This window comes from Dictyostelium discoideum, assembly GCF_000004695.1.
Source record: "Dictyostelium discoideum AX4 chromosome 1 chromosome, whole genome shotgun sequence".
Taxonomy (NCBI): domain Eukaryota; phylum Evosea; class Eumycetozoa; order Dictyosteliales; family Dictyosteliaceae; genus Dictyostelium; species Dictyostelium discoideum.
Genome location: NC_007087.3, coordinates 2,052,092 through 2,073,673, shown reverse-complemented (window position 1 = coordinate 2,073,673; position 21,582 = coordinate 2,052,092). Strand labels below are relative to the sequence as shown.

Here is a 21,582-nt window from a genome sequence, read left to right as displayed (position 1 = left end):
TTATTATTATTATTATATTATTATTATTATTATTATTATTATGAGAGGTATGATATTTATAAAATTTAAAAACAAATTGAACTTCTAGGATATTAAAAATTAAAAAAATCAAATGCATTTGATAGCTGATAAAGTTTTTTTTTTAAAAAAAAAATTTCAAATGGTTGGATGGTGTATTCCCTTATAATTCTTTCATAATTAATTGTACCTCAAAAGTATTAAGGTTTAAAATAGGTAACAAAGGCATTTATTTTTTTAATGGTCAGTACCTAGAATCGAACTTACGACCTTATATTTGCGAATCTGGCAAACCATCGAAAATTATTAGTTCATAAGGTCGGATGGTGTAGTCGGTTATCACGGTTGCTTTACACGCAACAGGTCTCGAGTTCGATCCTCGGTCGGATCATATTTTTTTTGGAATTGTTAAATAAATTTTAATATATAATAGTACTATGGAAAACTAGTGGCACAACATTAAAAACAAAAACAACCATCATAAACACCTACTCACTATCACCAATAACATATTTATCATACCTTGAAGAATTTACAAAAGATGAAGAAATTCAAATTAATAAATTAATCTCATGGTTTATGAATTCTCCCGCAAATTCTGAATCACCAACTCTCAATATCAATTCCATTGAAAATAACACATCAACCATCCATTCACGTGCAAAAATACCTTTGATGTGTTATGATAGATCATTAAAACCATTAAAAGAAGGTGGTTGGGGTATGTGGAATATACAATTACGACAAGTTGCTCAAAAGATTTGGATATACAACAGATTTATGCATTTGTAAAAATACAGTTTTTTACAAATGCATAAATCTGCAAATAATTCAATATACATGATAAGTTGGATGGATCAAATCATCAACAAATCAATCTCTTCTCCATACCTTATAAAAATCAAAAAAGAATGGGAAAACTATGCAACTCAAATTGGACATCTAAAAGATAAAGTTCAAATCCTACAACCAATATTAATAAAAAATCAAACCTCTCAAACATTAACCACAAATAATATTCCACTACCACCAACACTCAAAGAAATCTACTCGACAATACTCAACAATCACCAATGTAAATCAAAAGACTATATTGGCAAGAAATATTCAGATCTACTTCTTACTTCGCACCAACAATCAATACAACTATTATGGAAATACACATACGACCAACTTTTTGTCAAAATTCAAAAATTAAAAGATCCAAAAGGCCGTGATACAATGCAAAGATTCCATGCTAGATGTCTTCCGATTAATCATCTACACAACAAAGTTTGCCCCATTTGCAACAATGAAATGAATAATGATCCCTATGGTCATTTGTTTTTCAATTGTCAGCACACAATCAACTTCATAAACCACGACAAATTAAAATATTTTATATATAAAAATTGCAATGGAAACAAAAACTGGTCACTAACAAAAAACCAAACAACAAAATTATACACACACATTTATAAACCACAAACAAACAACAAAGTATTTAAACCAGATCCAACTATCAATATTAATTTTCATTTTGCAGAAAACGCACAATATAAAAAATACAGGTCCAACTGGAATTATATAAACACAAATCTTGATCTAGTCAGAACACATGCATATTGGAACATAATCTCATTAGTTATTCACCAAATATGGATCTGGTTATGCAAATCATTATTTGACATCAATATAACTCAATCAATTGACAATTGGAACAACCAAATAAACAACACAACACTAGATTATGATATATTAAAATCAAAATGGCACAAGCTAATAAGATTGGAATATTCAAGAACATTATCAAACTTTAACCAATACTCAATTAAAAACAACCTCACAAAAACTCAAAAAGAAACCCAATGGTCCGAAACCATCAAAAAATTTAAAAAAGAATGGAGCATAAACACAAATGAACCAATTCCAACAATTACACCACCAATTAATTATTAATTACCTAATCTAAAATAACATACCATTTTAAATTAACAAAAACTAAAAAACCTAAAATAAATAAATAAAAAAACATACTAATTGTATACTACAATAGTTTTTTTATATCAAATTAATATTTAAACCAATTAATTTTTAAAAAGTAACGAAGCAAAGAAATAAACAAGAATTTATTCATATAAAAATAAATCACTGCTATGTCTTCACCACATTCATTCCTCTTAATTTTACCCTATTTTTGCTCAGTAAAGCAAGGGCTATCGTCCTATATACTTTTCAACAATGGCTGATGATCACTCAACTGAATTACAGTCAAATCATACAGATAACGACACAACCAATACAAATAATACCTCCACAACCTGAACAACAAAAAACAAAAGTGCAAAAATCGGCACACCTAAAAAACAAACCCCAACAAACAAATTCTCACTTAACAAAGGACTTGATAATCAATTAGATATCATTGCACCTCCATCAATCACAAGACCACTCTCCTTCTTAGAAAAAAACAATAACACCATCAACATTAAGTGTTACTTTAATCAACCATACATCCGTGAAGAATTAGCCTCTAAAGATGACACAAGAATCCAACAAATTCACAAAAACATTCACAAACTCTTCGAAGATATACTGTCGCCATCAGCATTTAAAATAATTAGTGCAACTGCCTTCGTAAATTGCAACGTTGATAAATTAACTTCAATAATCAACCTTCAAAACCAACTTGCACTAAATATCGACAAACTCAACTATAGATTCGAAATATCATCAAATGATTATGCAATCATTAAAACATTCATTCAAACGTACTCACCCAAACTTGCAAATGATGCAATTATAAACAACCTCACCAAATTCACCAGTTGTACATCAATTGAATCATTTACTGTCACATACTCATATGCTGTTGCGTTTAAAAGCTACATTATAACATATCATCTAATTGATCACACACACAACATTGTAGACCAAAAGATCGAACAACCATCTGGTATCACAAGATATATCAAAGCTGCAACACGTAGTGTCACTAAACACAAAATTCAACATGCAAAAAATTCTGATATGGCAACAACTATAAAAAATGCTCTCACAAACCCTAAATATTAACAAAAACAATCAACCACCAAAAAACAACATTAACACCCCACCAATCAACGAAATTTTTTATTATTTTTTTTTATAACTTTTTTTCTATATGATAATTTAGTTCGTACATGAATATTTAGGTGTGGATTTAAAACTTTAAGTTTCTGTAAGAGTAATGTATTTATTATTAATGTTTTTTCATTCTTTAAGGTATTTCATTTAAAGGTGTATCTATAAATAATTTTGCTAACGAATACATTTGTATCAAAGAATACCCTTCTACAAAAGTATACCTCACCTGGAACCCAACATATATAATCACACCATTGTGCCCCAGTACATGCCATGTTTGCAAATATTTGTGGAATGTAATCTAGAGGTATTTTCTGAGCATTAGCTAAGGCATCAGGTTTTCTACCATTCTTTAGGCCACTGAAGTTCGTGGTAGATAGTGGACATTTTATTTCAATAACTCCTTCACGCTGTAAAACTCCATCTTTACCAGGTACTGTTGTGTAAATTACCCCATCAGGAGAACATCCAATTCTTTTGTCGCCTGGCAATGGAAAGATACCCTTTTCGATAATTGAAGTCTCCAATTCATTAAAATAAAATTCTCTTGCTATTGGTTCTTGGTGTTTACCATGTTCCATTGCCTTTTTACAGTAGTCACTAAAGAATGGGGTTTTCTTTTTCGCTAATATTAATTTTAAATCATGTTGTGAAGTGTATGGATCAATTCCAATTGCAGCAGCTAATCTACTTCCAGTTAAAGAATACTTCTCTCTTGCTTCTTCCCATTTTTTAGTTCCTTGTACCAAATCTTCATCGATACTTTTCGATTGTTTTATAATGGTTTGCATGTACATTGTAATTTTAATGATTCTTGTTGTAATGAAGTTTGGGGTTTGCAAATAGTTGGTTTGCATTTTGAAGATTTTCCACTTGATTTTGAAGATTTAACACTTGATTTTGAAGACCAGGAACTTGAAGTGAAAGACCTTCAGCGAGTAATCGTTCAGTTTCACAATCAACAATTCTTCTTATAATACTTGGAGCAGATGGATAGTTTGGATATCTAAAAAAAAGACCAGGGGATGGATCTTGATTTATAATATATTGGCAAACATTAACTGCGGGAGCAGTTGCATGGAAAAAATTCCATTGACCTGCACCATAACAAAATTGAGATTCCTTTAAACCACCCTCGTTGAAACTATTTTCTGGGCACCCAAATACTGAAAGGAACCACTCAGCATGACCAGCAACTGGACCATCAAAACCTCTATAATACATTAAAATTTGGGCATTTGCCATTTCTAGTGGTCTTGCATTTGGAGTCCCCCAAAACCTTGGGCGACCAACTATATCTGAGTAACCTCTGTGGTACAAACCCATCCCATCTTGATGGGATGCTTTACCTATATACAGCAAGGTCAATCCATGAGGAGCCATATTCCCGAAAACAAAGTATACCCCGTTTCAATTAAAAGAATTAACTCTAGGCCAGGCACCATTGGCGTTTCTTCTAATGAACATAATATCGTTAAACCATTGCATGTTTGGAGTTATAGAATTGTCATCGATAATACCAACATAGTGATGTGAGTTACAGGAATTCACAAAAAAAAAAGATCAATAAATTAATTTTTAATAAAAATTTCATTTGGAGATAGTTATTTATATGAAGTATAATATAATAAAATAAAAAAATAAAAAAAATTTATACAAAGATAAAATGGTGAGAAAAACATTAATGTTTTTGTGTAAATTAGGTAAAAATTAAAAAATAATTTTTTTATTTATTATTTTTTTTTTTTAATTTACAAATTTATTTATTATTTATTTATAATTTCTCACTCAAAAAATTAAGTTGTCATTGTTATTATTTTATTATTTTTTTTATTTATTTTTTTTTTTTTTAAAATTTTTTTTTTTTTTTTTTATTTTTTATTCACACAAATAATTTTCATTTTTGACACAGAGAAAAAAAAAATGAACCGTAACCACCACCACCCAGATTTTACTGAAAAACTTTTTCAATATGATAACTTATTGGAATTTGAATTTGGGAAAGATTGTACAGCAGAATGTATCAAGGAAGTAGTAGAAAGTCTTGAAATGTATAAAACTGCATCAATACTTTATCAATCACTCAAAGTTAACGAAGATGGTTCCTTACCTCTTTTTCAATTCAGAGATGTATTACACTACCAAAGTGGTGAGGATTATTTAGTTCAAGACAAAAATATTCAAGATCTCTTTACAGTCAATATTTTGGATCTTAATTTTCCTGGTTCTCGAAAAAGAACAGATATTCCAACAAAAGAAGAAGAAAAATAATAATAGAATATATTTTTTAAAAGATTATTACATAAACAAAACCAATTAAGGTTTTATTTTTTTTTTTTTATTATTTTTTTTTTCCCCTTTTTAATTTTTTAAAAAATTAAAAATTATTATATTCTTCATCATGTAACATCTCCTCATCGTCATCATCATCGGTATCACCTTCACCATTCGCATTTTGTTCATATTGAAGTGGATAGATGCTGTTTTCCGTAATAACCTTATGAATGTGCATCTTCTTTACACAAAAAGGTAACCAATGCAAACCTTAGATGGTGTGGAGTGAATAGACATCATTAAATACATCAGCTAAAGGGCTCTCCTTTTGGTAGTTAGAGTTCTGTAACTTTTCATATCCCAAGTTTGCAAGGTGTGTTCCATAAAGAATACTTCGAATGGGGGTATAAATGTGTAAACTATGACCTATCTAAATCCTTCGCATATAGAAACATAATCGCACTAATATCTCACAACATCTGGACTTGGGTCTGCGACCAATTGTACAGAGATGAACCGTCGAAAGTTGAAAAGCTTTCATACTCGACCTTACTTAATGGTTCAAACTAGCCAGCCCAGAATATATAAAAAGCAAAAGACTTAAAACTAACTCTTTCAAAAGATCCAAGTAATTTTAAAGGATAAACTATGATTAATCAATATTAAAAAAAAAAAAAAAAAAAGATAATTTAAAACAATCAAAGTATTATTTGTTTGCTAAAGTATAAAAACATAAAACTGATTTTTAAAAAAAGAAAAATTGTTTTTATATTTTTTTTTTGAATTAAGATATTTATTTTTTTAAAAAAAAAAAAAAAAAATTTAGAAAAAAAAAAAAAAAAAAAAAAACAGGTCATATGACCTTTTCTCTTTGTTTTGTTTAAATTTTAAATAAAAATGAATCCAAATATGTTAATAAATAAAATAAAAAATTTAATAAAACCATCATCATTTACACACTTTAAATATGAAAATATTAAAGTTATGAATAAATTTTGTATGGATATTAAAAAAGCAGATTTAATATATTATGAGAATCATTTTGGAAAGTATGATACTTCAAAACTATTAAAAAGAGAGAATATAAAATTAAATAATCAATTTTGGTCAAAAAAAGACAAATCATTATATAATTTAGATACAATTAATGTTTTTCCAATCAATGATGATAAATCAAATTTATTTAAATTATCATCATTACTTTTAAAACAACAACAACTAGAACAACAATTAGAACTAAAACAAGAACAAGAACAAAAACAAGAACAAGAACAAGAACAAGAAAAACAACAACAACAACAACAACAACAACAACAACAACAACAACAACAACAACAACAACAACAACAACAACAACAACAACAACAACAACAACAACAACAACAACAACAACAACAAAATGAAAAACCAAAAACAGATATAATTTTAATAAATACATCAGATGTTAAAGAATGTTATTTAGAATTTAATGGTTTTGAAAGTAAAGATAATTCAAAGTTAATTTTTAAAAAGATTAAAGAGATTGAAAGCCAATATAAAAAGGAAGGAATACCAATTGCCCATATTTTCACAGAAAATGATTTTTTAGCTAATGAACTAAAGAGAATTAAAAAAAGAGGTGAACATTATGAAACAAATGAAGGTTCAAACATTTTCTTTATGGAATCAAAAGATACTGAAAATAAATGTAGTCATTGTTCAATTGGTCAAGTAAATAAATTGGATGATAATAAAATTAAATTATTAGAAAATTCAAATTATATTTTAAAATCAATAAATAATAATAATAATAATGATAATAATAATAATAATAATAATAATAATAATAATAATAATAATAATAATAATGATAATAATAATGATAATAATAATGATACACAATTAATTAAAATTAATAATGATAACAATTGTTTAATTGAATGTAATAACTGTAATGTAATTATAGATAAACAAACAAATCAATTAATTAATATTGCAAAGAATTGTGAAAAATTGATAGCTAAAAGTAATTATTATTATATTCCACATTATTTAATTGGTTTGGTTATAATAAATAATACAATTCTCCCAACAATCGATGCCATTGGAATGGCATATTTATTTATTATGATTCCATTTTTTTTGTATCCATCACTTATAGTATCAATTTTTGTTATAATACCTTTTACTGTTATTGATATTCTCTCTGATCTTATTATATTAACATTCAAAAAAATAAAAAAAACAATTCTATAAAAGGAATTGAATTTTAAAAAAAGGAAAAACTTATTTTTAATTTTTTTTAAATTATTAAATAGCATCCCTGTAATTTTATTTTTATTTTTATTTTTATTTTTTTTTATTTTTTATTTTTTTTTTTTTGTTTAAACCACCAAAAAGACAAACACCCCTAAATGTTTTAATTTTAATTTTTAATTTTTATTTAAATTTTTTTTTATTTTCTATTTATAATTTTTTATTTATAATTTTTTTTTCATTAATTTAAAACAATAAACAATGAAATCATCATCATCACCTTTATCATCAGTTCCAATTCCAACACCAACCAAATTTGATGATAAATTTGGAAGTGTAAGTGAATCTTATAAAATTTTTAGACCAACATACAATGATGAATTATATTCAATTATTGATTCATATTGTGATGAAAAAAGAGATCTTGCAATTGATGTTGGTGCTGGTAGTGGTCAAGCAACTGTTAGATTAGCAAAATACTTTAAAAAAGTTATTGGTAACTAAATAATATTTTTTATTTTTAAAATATATTTTATATTTTAATACAAATTCTTTAATCATTTGGTGTTATAATGTAATTGAATTTAAAAATGATGAAGCTCAAAAAATATTTGAAAATGTAAGTTTATTATTTTATTTTATATTTACCCCAATTTTAAACCATATTGATGTGAAATTTCCAGTTTATATTATTTTATCAAAAAAATAGAAATTTAAAGTATTAGATGATTCAAATTGTAAAATTAAAAAAAATTTTATTTTTGATTTACCAAAAATTCACTAAAATAAATTTACCAAAAACTTATTCTAGTTTAATTATTAAAAAAAAACTTTTTGAATTGGATGCAATTATTAGTTGCTTTTCCTAAAGATGCTAAATCTCATTTTATTTGTAATATTTTTACAGGACCTCTAAAAGAGGGGGTGAGTTTAGTTTAGTTTTTTTTTTTTTTATTATTGATGTTATTTTTATTATTATTATTTTTTATTTTTATTTTTTTTTATCAAAAAGTGTGTTTGTGGTATTGATGAATTGGTATAAGTGGGTGGGAGTTCCATTGTTTGCTGAAATATTGGAGTGCTCTTGAGATTGTTTGTGTTAGTTTCTTTTCATCTTCTTGGTTCTTAGTCTGATTAGTTTGTTAATGTTCGATTTGTTTTGTCATATGAAGCTTCTTGAGTTTTTATAAGTTTGTTTATTATTTGCTTTTTGTTGATAAGTATGGTTGTGTTATCATTTTTAAATTTGTGTCTTTTTTCAGATCGCTTCAAAGAGGATTCTATAAGGTTTGCGTTTAATGCCAGATCGAGGTTATTGGAAGACCACACGTGTCCAGATTTTAAAAAATAACGATTAGTTCGGATGGTGTAGTCGGTTATCACGAATCCTTAACACGGATTAGGTCGTGGGTTCGATTCCCGCTCTGAATATTCATTTTTAGGTTTGAGAAATAAGGATCGCATGATCGATTCCAGGATGTGATAACATAAAAAGCTAAAAGATAAAGTTCAAATCCTACAACCAATATTAACAAAAAACCAACCCTCTCAAACATTAAACACAAATAATATTCCACTACCACCAACACTCAAAGAAATCTACTCGACAATACTAAACAATCACCAATGCAAATCAAAAGACTATATTGGCAAGAAATATTCAGATCTACTTCTTACTTCGCACCAACAATCAATACAACTATTATGGAAATACACATACGACCAACTTTTTGTCAATATTCAAAAATTAAAAGATCCAAAAGGCCGTGATACAATGCAAAGATTCCATGCTAGATGTCTTCCGATTAATCATCTACACAACAAAGTTTGCCCCATTTGCAACAATGAAATGAAAAATGATCCCTATGGTCATTTGTTTTTCAATTGTCAGCACACAATCAACTTCATAAACCACGACAAATTAAAATATTTTATATATAAAAATTGCAATGGAAACAAAAACTGGTCACTAACAAAAAACCAAACAACAAAATTATACACACTCATCTATAAACCACAAACAAACAACAAAGCATTTAAACCAGATCCAACTATCAATATTAATTTTCATTTTGCAGAAAACGCACAATATAAAAAATACAGGTCCAACTGGAATTATATAAACACAAATCTTGATCTAGTCAGAACACATGCATATTGGAACATAATCTCATTAGTTATTCACCAAATATGGATATGGTTATGCAAATCATTATTTGACATCAATATAACTCAATCAATTGATAATTGGAACAACCAAATAAACAACACAACACTAGATTATGATATATTAAAATCAAAATGGCACAAGCTAATAAGATTGGAATATTCAAGAACTTTATCAAACTTTAACCAATACTCAATTAAAAACAACCTCACAAAAACTCAAAAAGAAACCCAATGGTCCGAAACCATCAAAAAATTTAAAAAAGAATGGAGCATAAACACTAATGAACCAATTCCAACAATTACACCACCAATTAATTATTAATTACCTAATCTAAAATAACATACTATTTTAAATTCACAAAAACTAAAAAACCTAAAATAAATAAATAAAAATAACATACTAATTGTATACTACAATAGTTTATTTATATCAAAAAAAAAAAAAAAAAAAAAACTTAAAAAGCTTTGAATCACAAAAGCCAATACAAAAATCAAATTATCAATGACTAAAATATACCAAACCAGTTCCATGAACCCCAACATAATAAATTTCATCAGGTTCTATGGTACCATTAGCTGATTTAAATGCTAGCCCAACAGGTTTAAAAATTGTTGATGGTTTATCAAAAACTACGTTTGCCAATACCATAACTATTTGAACTAAAACCTTTAATTGAAAATAATATATTATTTCCATCATTAATTGCACCGATTAAACCACAATCTCAAAACTTTTTTTACCTAAGATACCATCACAAGATTCATTCGAATGACATTGATTTATAATTTTAGTATCCATACCTGCTATTGTAATAACTTTTGAAACATTAATAAATAAATTAAACATTATTTGTTTCAATCATCTTTATTGCTTTTGTATTATTTTTGTTAACCTATTTTAAGGAATCTTAATCTGTTTATTGTTTTTTAGGGTGATCACTAAAATGAACAACAAATGAACAACCTGTGAGTTGTGTCATCTGATGTGGTAAATTTGGATGGTAAATTTGGTGAATTTTTGTGTGGTAAAATTTTCTAATCAATTCACTTTGAGAAATTTGTGTATCAGTCTCTTGAACAATTATAAATTTGAAAATTTGAAAATTAACATTTCTAAATCTTCATGTTTTGATTTTGGAAAATGTAATAGCTTTTCTAACAATCAAACATCTTTCTTTTTCTATACTTTAGTAAAACTTTAATTATATCTTGAGATCATGTATTTAAATAACAAAGCAGCGTCTCCACTTAAAAACCACCACCTTTGGTAGGTTGATTATATAATGTTTGAAACCAACTAAGAATTCAGCCAATGATTCGTATATTCCACGTCCCAGCAAAAATATGATTTTTTGAAGAAATAATTGATTTGAAATTGAATTTATAGTAAATGTAACATTCCATTACCAATCATACCCGAACAATCTCCAAAACTAAAAATAAATTTTAAAAAATAAATTTTAGAGAATTAAAATTAATTTTTTAAAATAATATACATATACACATACCAATGACCAATAATAATAAATGATGGGTTAAATTCCAATACTTTAATTTGATCCTGTTGCTCTGAAATATTAAACATTATTGAAACTTTTTTATCATGATTTGGAAATGTTTGGTGTTACCTCTGTTACAACTTTTAATCTTTTAAGTAAAACCAATTTAAAAAGTGCAAAGGAAATTATTGATTTGGTTAATGAAATTAAAAATTTACAATTGGTAGGTCATATTATTAATTCAATTCAGTTAACAAATAATAATTCATCATCTTTTAATAATAATCAAAATGAAATTATAATTCAAAAATCAATTACAACCAAAAAAATTTTAACAAATTTAAAAAATAAATTATTATAAAATAAATTAAAAAAAATTATTCTATGTTTTATTTCTTTTTTGTTATATTATTTCCTAATTATTATTGTTGATTATTATTATTACTATTATTACTATTATTATTACTATTATTATTATTTTTCTTTTTCTTTGATTTACCACTTTTATTGTGATGTAAGTCAAAATCAATTAGTTGCTTTAAATCTACATAATCTGTTACATCTTCCTTTTGAAGATCATGACCTAAAAAGAAAATTCTATTACCTTCAGCCCAAACAAAACCTGAAACTGGTGTCATATCGTGAAAGGAATCACATGCTTTACAATATTTATAGGATAAACCAAAAAATATTTTTACCAGTATTGATAGTAATGGTAATGTAAACATTTTAATAATCCACCAAATAAATAATAAAATTGCATTGGTTTTACGATTTTTACTGCCAACTGGATGTCTTGTGAGTAAAGCTTTTCTTGGTTGAATACTAAAGTTTGTTTGATCTTGGTTACCCATTAAATTAGAAGGGAATGAATCTGTTGATGAATTAGTACTATTACTATTATTACCATTTATATTATTATTACTATTATTGTTGTTATTATTATTATTATTATTATTATTGCTATTATTACTACTACTACTATTATTACTATTATTGTTATTATTATTACTATTATTATTACTATTATTATTACCATTATTATTACTATTATTACCATTATTATTACTATTATTATTACTATTACTATTATTATTGTTATTATTATTGAAAGAGGGCGTAGTAATATTTGAAGTAAATGTATTTCCATTTGTATCTGAATTCAATCTTGGTTTTTTACGATTAACTGTCCCTTTTTTAGCACTTGTTGATGTATTATTATTATTATTATTATTATTATTATTATTATTATTATTATTATTATTATTATTTTTATTTTTATTTTTACCGTGTTTTATAGTTGTAGTGGTTGTGGTAGTTAATGAGTCTTTTTGTTTATTTGAATTGGTTTGTTGTGGAAGATCATTATCACTTTCATCATCACTTATTAAGTCTGGTATATCTTCAAGATTTATATTACCCACACCATTTTCACTTAAGATTTTAGAAAGATTTTTAATATACTCTTCATTTGGTTGGTTTTTATTATTATCAAGTGAATCATTATTATTAGTATTATTATTATTATTATTATTATTACCAATATTATTATGGTCATCATTAATATTTTGATTAGTTTGTTGTTTTTTAACTTTTTTTTGTTTTAATTGAAGTTTTCTTTCTTTTTCTTTTTCTAATTCTTTTTCCAATTGTTTTTCACGTTGTTCTCTTTCTTTTCTTTCCAATTCAATTTGATAACGTAATGACTCTTCTCTTCTTTCTCTTTCTTGTCTTCTCTTTTCTTTATCTTTTCTTTCTTTCTCTTCTTTCTGGTGTCTTTCCAATTCTAATTGTTGTTTCTTTTCATGTTCTTGTTCTTTTCTCTCCTTCTCATCTTTTAATTGTCTTTCGATACGATCGATTTCCATTTGTTTTTGTTTTTCTTTTTCTTCACGTTCACGTTGTTCAGCATCTTCTTTTTCTTTCTTTAACTTTTCCAATCTTTCCAATTCCAATTGTTCATCTCTTTGTTTTTTCTCTTCACGTTCACGTTGTTCTTTTTCTTCTTTTTCTTTTCTTTTCTCTTCTTTTTGTTGTTGTTTTGTTTTCTTTCTTGCTTGTTTAGATGATAATGATGATGATGACGATGGTGTTATTGTTGAATCGGTTTCATCACCACCATTACTACTTTGAGTTGAATCATTTACTTTATCAACTTCTGGTGATGATTCATTACCATCTTTTTTAGACTCTGTTATTGTTGATGCTGGTGTAGTATTTGTTGCTGTTGCTGTTGCGACTTTATTTTTAGTTTGTAACTTTGTATCCTTCTTTGATTCTAATGGTTCATTAGTGTCATTTGATGGTATTGAAATTGATAGTGCTGGTTTATTTGAAGTTGTGGTATTATCAGAAATTGTTGTTGTTGAAGTTGTTGTTGTTGTTTTTGTTGCAATACCCCAAACATTTGTACCATTTGATAGTTTTGATTGTTGTTGTTGTTTCTTATTCCAATTATCAGTAGCTTGATTTGCCAATAGTTCCTTACTTCCTGGTTCAGGTTTTTTCGATTCTGACTTATCCGCCCATGTGAATTGTTGTTGTTGTTGTTGTTGTTGTTGTTGTTGTTGTTGTTGTTTTAATAAATTTGAGTCCCCTGATTTTTTATCAGTTTTTGGTAATGGATCAGGTTTTGAGTTATTAGAACTTGTGGTATTTTGATTTTCAGTACTATTACTATTATTAGTACTACTACTACTAGTATTATTGTTGTTATTATTACTATTGTTATTGTTGCTATTATTTTTACTTTTAAACATTTTATTTGTTAATTCAAATATTTTATTCATAGCTTGACTAGTTGGATTAATTTCATAGGATTTGTCGAAATGAGTTAATGCTTTTTCATAATCATGTTGTTTTAGATAGTAAACACCAAGTTCATAATATCTATTAGCCTCATCTAAATCTTTTGTTGGTTGTGTTGTTTGTGTTGCTTGTAGGGATGGTGGTGATGATTGTTGCTGTTGATCGATATTCATTAATTTTTGAGTTTTTTGTAATGGTGATAATAGTTTTTTATCAATACTAGATGCCGATGAGTTTGATGAGGTTGAGGACATTGATTCTTTTGTTTGTTTTTGATTATTTGAAGAGATTGAATTTCTTACTCCAGTACTAAATGGATGTTGGGGTGTTGAAGATGATGTTGGTGATGAAGAATTTGAAATAGATTTTCCACTATTACTAGTTGTAAGATTAAAAAAGTCTTGATTTGATGGTGATCCATTATTATTATTATTGTTATTATTACTATTATTGTTATTGTTAAAAGTATTACTTGTAATGTTGTTATTGTTATTATTATTATTATTGTTATTATGGAAATCAAAGAAAGCATTTGGGATATTGTTGTTATTGTTGATAGTATTATTATTTTGTAAAGATTGCTGTGGTAAACCCATGTTCATGTTCATATTCATATTGTTATTATTATTGTTATTATTATTGTTATTATTATTTGAGAGTGATTGCCAATTAATAAGAAATGATTTTAATTCTATTAACCATTTTGAAGCAATATTTCTATCATTATTACTATTATAAAGTGCATGTAAACATTGCTCCATCGAGAAGCCATAACTTGTGAAAGTCATAACAAATTGTCGATTTTCATTTGATAAACCTAAAAATTGGTGTTGAATTAAGAATTCATTTATAGTTGGTGTACCATTTAAATTCGGAATAAATCCAAAGTTATTAAATTGTTGCGGTTGTTGTAATGGTTGGCCATAAGGGAATTTATTTATGAAGTTATTATTACTATTATTATTATTATTATTATCATAACCATTAAATAAATTACTACTGTTAACGAATGGAGTATTAAACATTGGGGATTGCATAGTTTGGTTATTGTTATTACTAAACTGTTGTTGTTGCTGTTGTTGTTGTTGTTGTTGTTGTTGTTTCTTTTGTGCTTTTGAAGGTGAACCAAAATTAGTATTATTATTAAGTGGTTTGAGGAATGAATTTGTATTTAATTCTGAAACTGGATTTATAATATTATTAAAGAATGATTGTTGACCAAATAAGCTATAGGTTTTTTGGAATGCATTACTATTGCTGTTATTACTACCACTATTATTGTTGTTAAATGAGAATTGGAAAGGATTATTTTTATTACTAAAGTTATCTTCTTCTTCTTCTTCATCTTCTTCGTTGGTATTGTTTGGTAATTCCTCATTTGAGAAATTACCCTCAAGTAAACCATTTTCTTCATCTAAACCTTCGAAATTACCAAGATCCTCTTCATTTGAATCTGATACATTGGTTACATCTTCTTCCTCTTCCTCTTCTTCATCGTCATCATCATCCTCTTCCTCCTCTTCTTCCTCAGAACCCTCGATAAAGTTTTCATCTAAATCATCCTCAAAGTCACCAAAGTCTTCATCTGTAGTTGTATTTTCTATTGATGCTGTACTATTGGTTCTATTATGTTTACTACCACTTATAGTATTTCTTGTTTTCTTTACCATTTTGGTGTTGCCACTGTTATTGATGTTACTACCGTTGCTAGTATTTTTATTTTTACTATTATTATTACTATTATTATTATTGTTGTTATTGTTGCTATTGTTGCTATTAACTTTATTAATATTCAACTCCAATACTTCATTATAATATTGTTCATCATCGTCATCATAATTACTACTATTGATACTATAACTACTATTTGGATTGCTATCGAATGTTAAACTAACAACACCATTATTGTTTGTTGGTACTGTAGAATAATTACCACTATTGATATGATTTAATAAATTTCTACTATTTATGTTTTTATTATTACTGTTATTGTTGCTGCTACTACTATGAACACTATTTTTTGGTTTATTCGTTGTATTGTTTGACTTTTTAATATTTAAAGCACTATTATTACTTTTAACAATATTATTACTTTCGCTAATATTATTAGAAGTGGGAGAAGGTGATAATGTTGGTGATGTTGGATTTGAGAGGCTTCTTTTTTTGGTATTACTATTTTTATTATTGCTATTATTATTATTATTATTATTATTATTATTATTATTATTGTTATTATTATTATTATTATTTTTATTACTACTAACTAAATCTTCTTCCTCTTCTTCTTCTTCCTCTTCATCCTCTTCTTCATCATCCTCTTCCTCTTCATCGTCATCATAATCGTCACTATTATTTATTGTTTTTTTGTTTATAGTAAATGTTGAATTTAATTGATCATCTTCATTCTCTTCTATGGATGGTAATTCGTTATCTTCTTTATCAGTAGTTAAATCATGATATTCATCATCGTCATCCTCTTCAACATAAACTTCCTCTCTTGACTCTGTACATTGATCAAAAACCAAAATTTGTTGACTCTCTTCTTTTTGAATGTCTTTTTTTTCATTTTCAATTCTATTATTTTTATCATTTTCCTCTTTTTCGTGTTGATTTTCTTTAACATTGATAATTTGTTCTTTTTCTTCTTCTTCCTCTTCTTCTTCAACTATATTTTCTGTATCATTGATAAAATTGAAAGGTTCCTCTAATTCATTTGATGGAGACACAATTTCAATTTTATTAATTGAAACTGCACCACTATCAATTGATTCATTATTACTAATAATATTATTATGTTTATTATCCATTACTAAATTTTGAGTAATATCTTCAAGTTTTGAAGATTTTTTATTATCATCGTCATCCATTGTGACTATAATAAAAAAAGGTATATATATTGTTATTTATTTATTTTATTTTATTTTTATTTTATTATTTTGAATTGTTCTTTTGGTTTGTTTCTATTTTTTTTTTTTTTTTTTTAATTTTCTTTTTTAAAAAAAAAAAAATTAATAAATCATGTATTGACTAGTTCGAGTTTGTTTTATTGTTTAAATTATTCTAAGTATAAATTGTAACATAGAAAAAGAAATTAAATTTTATATACATAGAAAAAAAAAAAATGAAACAAATAAAGGAATTCCTTGTTTGTTCAATTTTTTATATTGAAAAAAAAAAAAAAAATTAATTTTAAAAAAAAAAATAAAAATCATAAAAAAAAAAAAAATTTAAATAAAATTAAATTAAATAAAATTTTATTTTTTTTTTTTTTGACGAAGGGTGAAAAAAACGATTTTTTATTTTTATTTTTTTTTAAATTTTTTTTTTTATTATTTTTTCTCAATTCCCCCGATTCGTTTTTTGTTTTTTTTTTTTTTTTTTTTTTAAAAGTTATATAAATAAAAAGTAATTTTGATTAATCAATATAATAATAACAAGAATGACAGGAACAAGAAGAACCTCAAATATTGAAGATACTCAATTTATGACTCTTTTAAAGTCAACAAAAATAAGAAAACCAAGAAAATCAGTTAAACCAGATACTGAAACCAACCAAGATGATAATATTGAAATGGACACTGATGTAATTCAAGTAGAACAACCAATTGAAAAACCAGTTAAAAAAGTTAGTAAAAAAGTTTCAGCAAAGAAACCAGCTGCAACTAAAAAATCAACTGAAACACCACAACCATCAGCACCAATTGATCAACCAAAAACTACTGAAAATGAACAACAAGCAGAAGAAAAAGAAGATATCGTAATCACAGAAAAGCAACCAATTGAAAATATTGTTGACGATGAAGTTATTATTACAAAAGATTTACCAGCACCAACTCCAAAACCATCAAAAGAAGAAGATGTACCAAAAGCAAAAGAAGAACAAAATAATGATACTACTACTACCACTACTACCAACACACCAACTGTAAATAAAATGAAAAGAACAATCAAAGAAATTGATCCAAGTAGAGGTAAACCAGTATCAGGTAGAGTTTGGAAAACACCATCATCAAAATTAAACTCTGCTATTAAATCTAAAGGTTTTAAACAATCATTTGAAAATAAACAAAAACAAAGAATTGACTTAAAGAGAATGAAAGATAAAGAAAGAGAAATCAAAGAGAAAACTAAACTCGATAAAACACTTATGCATAATGCAATCAGAGAAAATAAAAGAATTAAAGAAGAAAATCTTAAAAAATCTGAAGTCGTTCAAGTTATTAATAATACTCAAAAATTAAAGAAACTTTCTAAAAAAGATTGGAAATTATACAGAAAGAATTAAATAAATTATTAATAATAAATAAATAAATAAATAAAAATAAAAAAAATAAAAATAAAAAAAAAATAAAAAAATAAAAAAATAAATAAAAAAAAAAAAAAATAGTTAAAATAATACACGGGAAAAAATTGATTTATTTTATTATAAGTTAATAAAATTAGGTGATTTCTTATTTTTTAATTGAATTAATCAATTTTTAAGGAAAAAACTTCTTAAAATATTGCAAATAGAAATTGCATTAAAAAATAAGAAATTGCCTAATTTATAATAAAATTTATTAATTTCTTTTTTCTAGTGTAATAATATTATTTGTTTTGTTTTTTTTTTTTTTTTAAAATTATTTTTTTAATTTTTTTTTTTTATTTATTTATTATTTACAACATTCACTCTTTGGTTTCTTTGGGGTTTCTTGAGTTGGAGCACCAAGCTATTTTAATTAATATAATATAATAAATAATAATAAAAAATAAAATTAAATATTAGTATGTATTTTTTTTTTTTTTTTTTTTTTTTTTTTTTTTTAATGGAAAATATAAAAAAATATATAATTTACTTACTTGAATACTTTGTGGTTTTTTATTTACTACAGTTAAAGTACCTTGTTTAATTAAAGATAAAACTTTTTTAGATACACCATCAAAAACTGATTCTACACTTTCATAATCTTTTGCAGAGGTTTCAAAAAATAGGATATCGTTTTCCTTTGCATTTTTTGCTCCTTCCTCTGTTGTAATCACTCTTTTATCTTTACAATCACATTTATTACCAATTAATGCTATTACTATATTTGGACTTGACATTTGTCTAACTTCATCCATCCATCCACTTAAATATTGAAATGATTGACGTCTGAAATAAAAAAAATAAATAATAATCCGAATTAGTAAAATTTTCCATATATTTTTTTTTTTTTTTTTTTTTTCTTTAATAAAATTCATACTTTGTAATATCATAACATAATAATGCAATATGTGCACCTCTATAATAATTTGTTGTAATTGATCTAAATGATTCTTGACCTGCTGTATCCCAGATTTCCAATTTAATTTTACTGGAATCAATTAAAATACTTCTAGTTTGAAATTCAACACCAATAGTTGTATCCATTTCAAATGAAAATTCTTTTTCACAAAATTGTAATAATAATGATGATTTTCCAACAACTATTTTTTATAATTTAAATTAGTTTTTAAAAAATTTAAAAAAAAAAAAAAAAAAAAAAAAAAAAATTGATAATTACATGGTGGTCCTGTTACAATACACTTTAAATGATATTCTTCCATTTTATACTATTACTGTTATATATATATATATAAATATAAATATAAATAAATTTTTTTATTTTTTTTATTTATTTACACTTTTTCTTTCACCTTTTTTTTTTCGAAAAATTAATTTTTTAATTTTTTTCTTTTTTTAAATTTTTTTATTTATATATTTTTTTTTGTTTTTTTTCTCTATATATATGTGTATTTTACCACGAAATTAGATTTGTTTTTAAAATGAAAAAAAAAAAAAAGATTTTGGTGTGTGTTTATTGTTTTTAGTGTGTGTTTATTGTTTTTTTTTTTTTTTGGCACAAAATGATGAAAAAAAAAATAAAAAAAAATAAAATAAAAAAAAAGATTTTTTTTTTTTTTGACTCCCAATTGATTTTTTTTTTCATTTTAAAAAAAATAAATTTGATATTTTAAAATATTTTTTTTTATTTTTTTTATTTTCACTTGAATTTTTTGACAATGATTTTATTTTTTTATTATTTTTTAATATGAATTTAGTATATAAAAATAGAGAACTGAAAAATACACAAAATGATATAAAAAAAAAAAAAAATAAATAAATAAAAAAACTAATTTAACTGTTCTATTCCTTTTTTTTTTTTTTTTTTTTTTTTTTTTTTAATAGTTTTAATTTTATTTTTAGTTTAATTATTTATCATTCATTTTTTTTTTTTATAGCCTTCTAATTTTGAGGAACTTTCAATTTTAAATTTTTTATTATGCTCAGTGGACATATAAATATCTTTTAAAAAAAAAAAAAAAAATAAAATAAATCAATTCACTGGTATCCACAAAATAAAAATCGGTTAATTGTCGATGTTATTTTTCCAGGAAATTTTTTTTTGATTTTTTGATTTTTTATTAGTTTTTTTTTTAATTTTTTTTTTTAATTAAATAATAAGTTTTTTTTTTTTTGTGATTTCCAATATGGAAGACTTAGCTCATAAGAGAAAAAAATGAAAATGAAGAAATTAATTCTCTAAAAAAAAAGTTAATATGTTAACTGAAGAAATTTTAAGTTTTCAACAACAACCTACTGAAATAAATTTATCATTAATGGATTGCATTAAAAAATATTTATTCACCAACGCAGATACTGATTTATGCGTATTATTTATATCAATGTGTTATTCCTTTTATTAAAATTCAACAATTGTTGATTTAAATTCACCTAAATCAATTTATGAAAAATTTTAAAAATATTTATTCCAAAGACAAAAACTCAAAATCCTGATATAATTTTTATCAATCCAAATCTTTATCACTCGTCATTTAAATAAGATGTTAAAGCATATTATATATTTAGGTAAAATTTATCAAGAAATGTCTGTGTTTATAATTGATTTAAAATGCCATCAACTTTACATTTTGACCAATTTTAAAATAGATACCGAAAAATATATTTCAGAAACCTGGGTCACCAACAATAATTTATCATATTCAACTATTAACAAACTAATTAATGAGTATGATTTAGTAATTGGCAAATCACTTTTACAACCTGGTTTAAATCCAGAAATTATAGCATTTCAAACTATGAAAACAATATTATTTCCAAATAATAAAACAAAAAAGTTAAAATATTATATGAATAATTTAACAAAGGCTATTAAACATTTAATAGATGAATATTTAAATAAAGAAGAATAATTTATTTATTATAAATTAATATAAATGTGTTGACTAAAAAATGATATATTATGGGTATTTGCTTATGAGATTGATGAATAAAATCAGTAGTATTAACAACTGATTTTTCATTATATAAAATATTAATATTTGAATTATTATATAAAGATTGAGAATTTAAATCATAATTTTCTGTCATTATATAAAGTATAATAAATAAATTTAATCAAAGTATATAAATATATATATATATTTTTTTTAACCATATTCTTTAATGAATTTA

At 24.7% G+C, this 21,582-nt stretch overlaps 16 protein-coding genes and 2 non-coding genes across 18 annotated transcripts; 10 read left to right on the top strand and 8 right to left on the bottom strand.

Moving 5' to 3' along the window:
- Window positions 1-40: 40 nt before the first annotated feature.
- Window positions 41-1,956, top strand: DDB_G0268986 (hypothetical protein; the record flags this gene model as incomplete). The annotated part of the gene is made up of 4 exons (XM_641858.1): window positions 41-47; window positions 235-327; window positions 452-806; window positions 867-1,956. The coding sequence occupies 4 exons, from the start codon at window positions 41-43 to the stop codon at window positions 1,954-1,956; spliced, it is 1,545 nt and encodes a 514-aa protein (XP_646950.1).
- tRNA-Val-UAC-1 lies at window positions 336-409 on the top strand. The gene has a single exon. It is a non-coding gene; the product is annotated as a tRNA-Val (tRNA).
- Window positions 1,957-3,207: 1,251 nt separating the features above from the next.
- On the bottom strand, window positions 3,208-3,920 carry DDB_G0269080 (hypothetical protein; the record flags this gene model as incomplete). Its single annotated transcript, XM_641857.1, has 2 exons — window positions 3,208-3,215; window positions 3,350-3,920. The coding sequence occupies 2 exons, from the start codon at window positions 3,918-3,920 to the stop codon at window positions 3,208-3,210; spliced, it is 579 nt and encodes a 192-aa protein (XP_646949.1).
- A 7-nt stretch (window positions 3,921-3,927) lies between these two features.
- Window positions 3,928-4,506, bottom strand: DDB_G0268984 (hypothetical protein; the record flags this gene model as incomplete). Its single annotated transcript, XM_641856.2, has 1 exon — window positions 3,928-4,506. The coding sequence occupies one exon, from the start codon at window positions 4,504-4,506 to the stop codon at window positions 3,928-3,930; it is 579 nt and encodes a 192-aa protein (XP_646948.2).
- Window positions 4,507-5,046: 540 nt separating this feature from the next.
- Window positions 5,047-5,394, top strand: DDB_G0268772 (hypothetical protein; the record flags this gene model as incomplete). The annotated part of the gene is made up of 1 exon (XM_641855.1): window positions 5,047-5,394. One exon carries the CDS (start codon window positions 5,047-5,049, stop codon window positions 5,392-5,394), a length of 348 nt encoding a protein of 115 aa, XP_646947.1.
- Window positions 5,395-5,500: 106 nt separating this feature from the next.
- Window positions 5,501-5,635, bottom strand: DDB_G0268770 (hypothetical protein; the record flags this gene model as incomplete). The annotated part of the gene is made up of 1 exon (XM_641854.1): window positions 5,501-5,635. One exon carries the CDS (start codon window positions 5,633-5,635, stop codon window positions 5,501-5,503), a length of 135 nt encoding a protein of 44 aa, XP_646946.1.
- Window positions 5,636-6,294: 659 nt separating this feature from the next.
- DDB_G0268982 (hypothetical protein) lies at window positions 6,295-7,632 on the top strand (the record flags this gene model as incomplete). Its single annotated transcript, XM_641853.1, has 1 exon — window positions 6,295-7,632. One exon carries the CDS (start codon window positions 6,295-6,297, stop codon window positions 7,630-7,632), a length of 1,338 nt encoding a protein of 445 aa, XP_646945.1.
- Window positions 7,633-7,893: 261 nt separating this feature from the next.
- Window positions 7,894-8,136, top strand: DDB_G0268980 (hypothetical protein; the record flags this gene model as incomplete). Its single annotated transcript, XM_641852.1, has 1 exon — window positions 7,894-8,136. One exon carries the CDS (start codon window positions 7,894-7,896, stop codon window positions 8,134-8,136), a length of 243 nt encoding a protein of 80 aa, XP_646944.1.
- Window positions 8,137-8,989: 853 nt separating this feature from the next.
- tRNA-Val-AAC-6 lies at window positions 8,990-9,063 on the top strand. The gene has a single exon. It is a non-coding gene; the product is annotated as a tRNA-Val (tRNA).
- A 418-nt stretch (window positions 9,064-9,481) lies between these two features.
- On the top strand, window positions 9,482-10,123 carry DDB_G0268978 (hypothetical protein; the record flags this gene model as incomplete). Its single annotated transcript, XM_641851.1, has 1 exon — window positions 9,482-10,123. The coding sequence occupies one exon, from the start codon at window positions 9,482-9,484 to the stop codon at window positions 10,121-10,123; it is 642 nt and encodes a 213-aa protein (XP_646943.1).
- Window positions 10,124-10,513: 390 nt separating this feature from the next.
- DDB_G0268768 (hypothetical protein) lies at window positions 10,514-10,648 on the bottom strand (the record flags this gene model as incomplete). Its single annotated transcript, XM_641850.1, has 1 exon — window positions 10,514-10,648. One exon carries the CDS (start codon window positions 10,646-10,648, stop codon window positions 10,514-10,516), a length of 135 nt encoding a protein of 44 aa, XP_646942.1.
- A 534-nt stretch (window positions 10,649-11,182) lies between these two features.
- Window positions 11,183-11,386, bottom strand: DDB_G0268766 (hypothetical protein; the record flags this gene model as incomplete). The annotated part of the gene is made up of 2 exons (XM_641849.1): window positions 11,183-11,234; window positions 11,310-11,386. 2 exons carry the CDS (start codon window positions 11,384-11,386, stop codon window positions 11,183-11,185), a joined length of 129 nt encoding a protein of 42 aa, XP_646941.1.
- A 29-nt stretch (window positions 11,387-11,415) lies between these two features.
- On the top strand, window positions 11,416-11,661 carry DDB_G0268976 (hypothetical protein; the record flags this gene model as incomplete). The annotated part of the gene is made up of 1 exon (XM_641848.1): window positions 11,416-11,661. The coding sequence occupies one exon, from the start codon at window positions 11,416-11,418 to the stop codon at window positions 11,659-11,661; it is 246 nt and encodes an 81-aa protein (XP_646940.1).
- A 61-nt stretch (window positions 11,662-11,722) lies between these two features.
- DDB_G0268764 (hypothetical protein) lies at window positions 11,723-16,975 on the bottom strand (the record flags this gene model as incomplete). Its single annotated transcript, XM_641847.1, has 1 exon — window positions 11,723-16,975. The coding sequence occupies one exon, from the start codon at window positions 16,973-16,975 to the stop codon at window positions 11,723-11,725; it is 5,253 nt and encodes a 1,750-aa protein (XP_646939.1).
- A 572-nt stretch (window positions 16,976-17,547) lies between these two features.
- DDB_G0268762 (hypothetical protein) lies at window positions 17,548-18,393 on the top strand (the record flags this gene model as incomplete). Its single annotated transcript, XM_641846.1, has 1 exon — window positions 17,548-18,393. The coding sequence occupies one exon, from the start codon at window positions 17,548-17,550 to the stop codon at window positions 18,391-18,393; it is 846 nt and encodes a 281-aa protein (XP_646938.1).
- A 367-nt stretch (window positions 18,394-18,760) lies between these two features.
- rabQ (Rab GTPase) lies at window positions 18,761-19,673 on the bottom strand (the record flags this gene model as incomplete). Its single annotated transcript, XM_641845.1, has 4 exons — window positions 18,761-18,817; window positions 18,948-19,239; window positions 19,331-19,553; window positions 19,631-19,673. The coding sequence occupies 4 exons, from the start codon at window positions 19,671-19,673 to the stop codon at window positions 18,761-18,763; spliced, it is 615 nt and encodes a 204-aa protein (XP_646937.1).
- Window positions 19,674-20,951: 1,278 nt separating this feature from the next.
- DDB_G0268974 (hypothetical protein) lies at window positions 20,952-21,320 on the top strand (the record flags this gene model as incomplete). The annotated part of the gene is made up of 1 exon (XM_641844.1): window positions 20,952-21,320. One exon carries the CDS (start codon window positions 20,952-20,954, stop codon window positions 21,318-21,320), a length of 369 nt encoding a protein of 122 aa, XP_646936.1.
- Window position 21,321: 1 nt separating this feature from the next.
- On the bottom strand, window positions 21,322-21,498 carry DDB_G0268972 (hypothetical protein; the record flags this gene model as incomplete). Its single annotated transcript, XM_641843.1, has 1 exon — window positions 21,322-21,498. The coding sequence occupies one exon, from the start codon at window positions 21,496-21,498 to the stop codon at window positions 21,322-21,324; it is 177 nt and encodes a 58-aa protein (XP_646935.1).
- Between the last annotated feature and the right edge of the window lie 84 nt (window positions 21,499-21,582).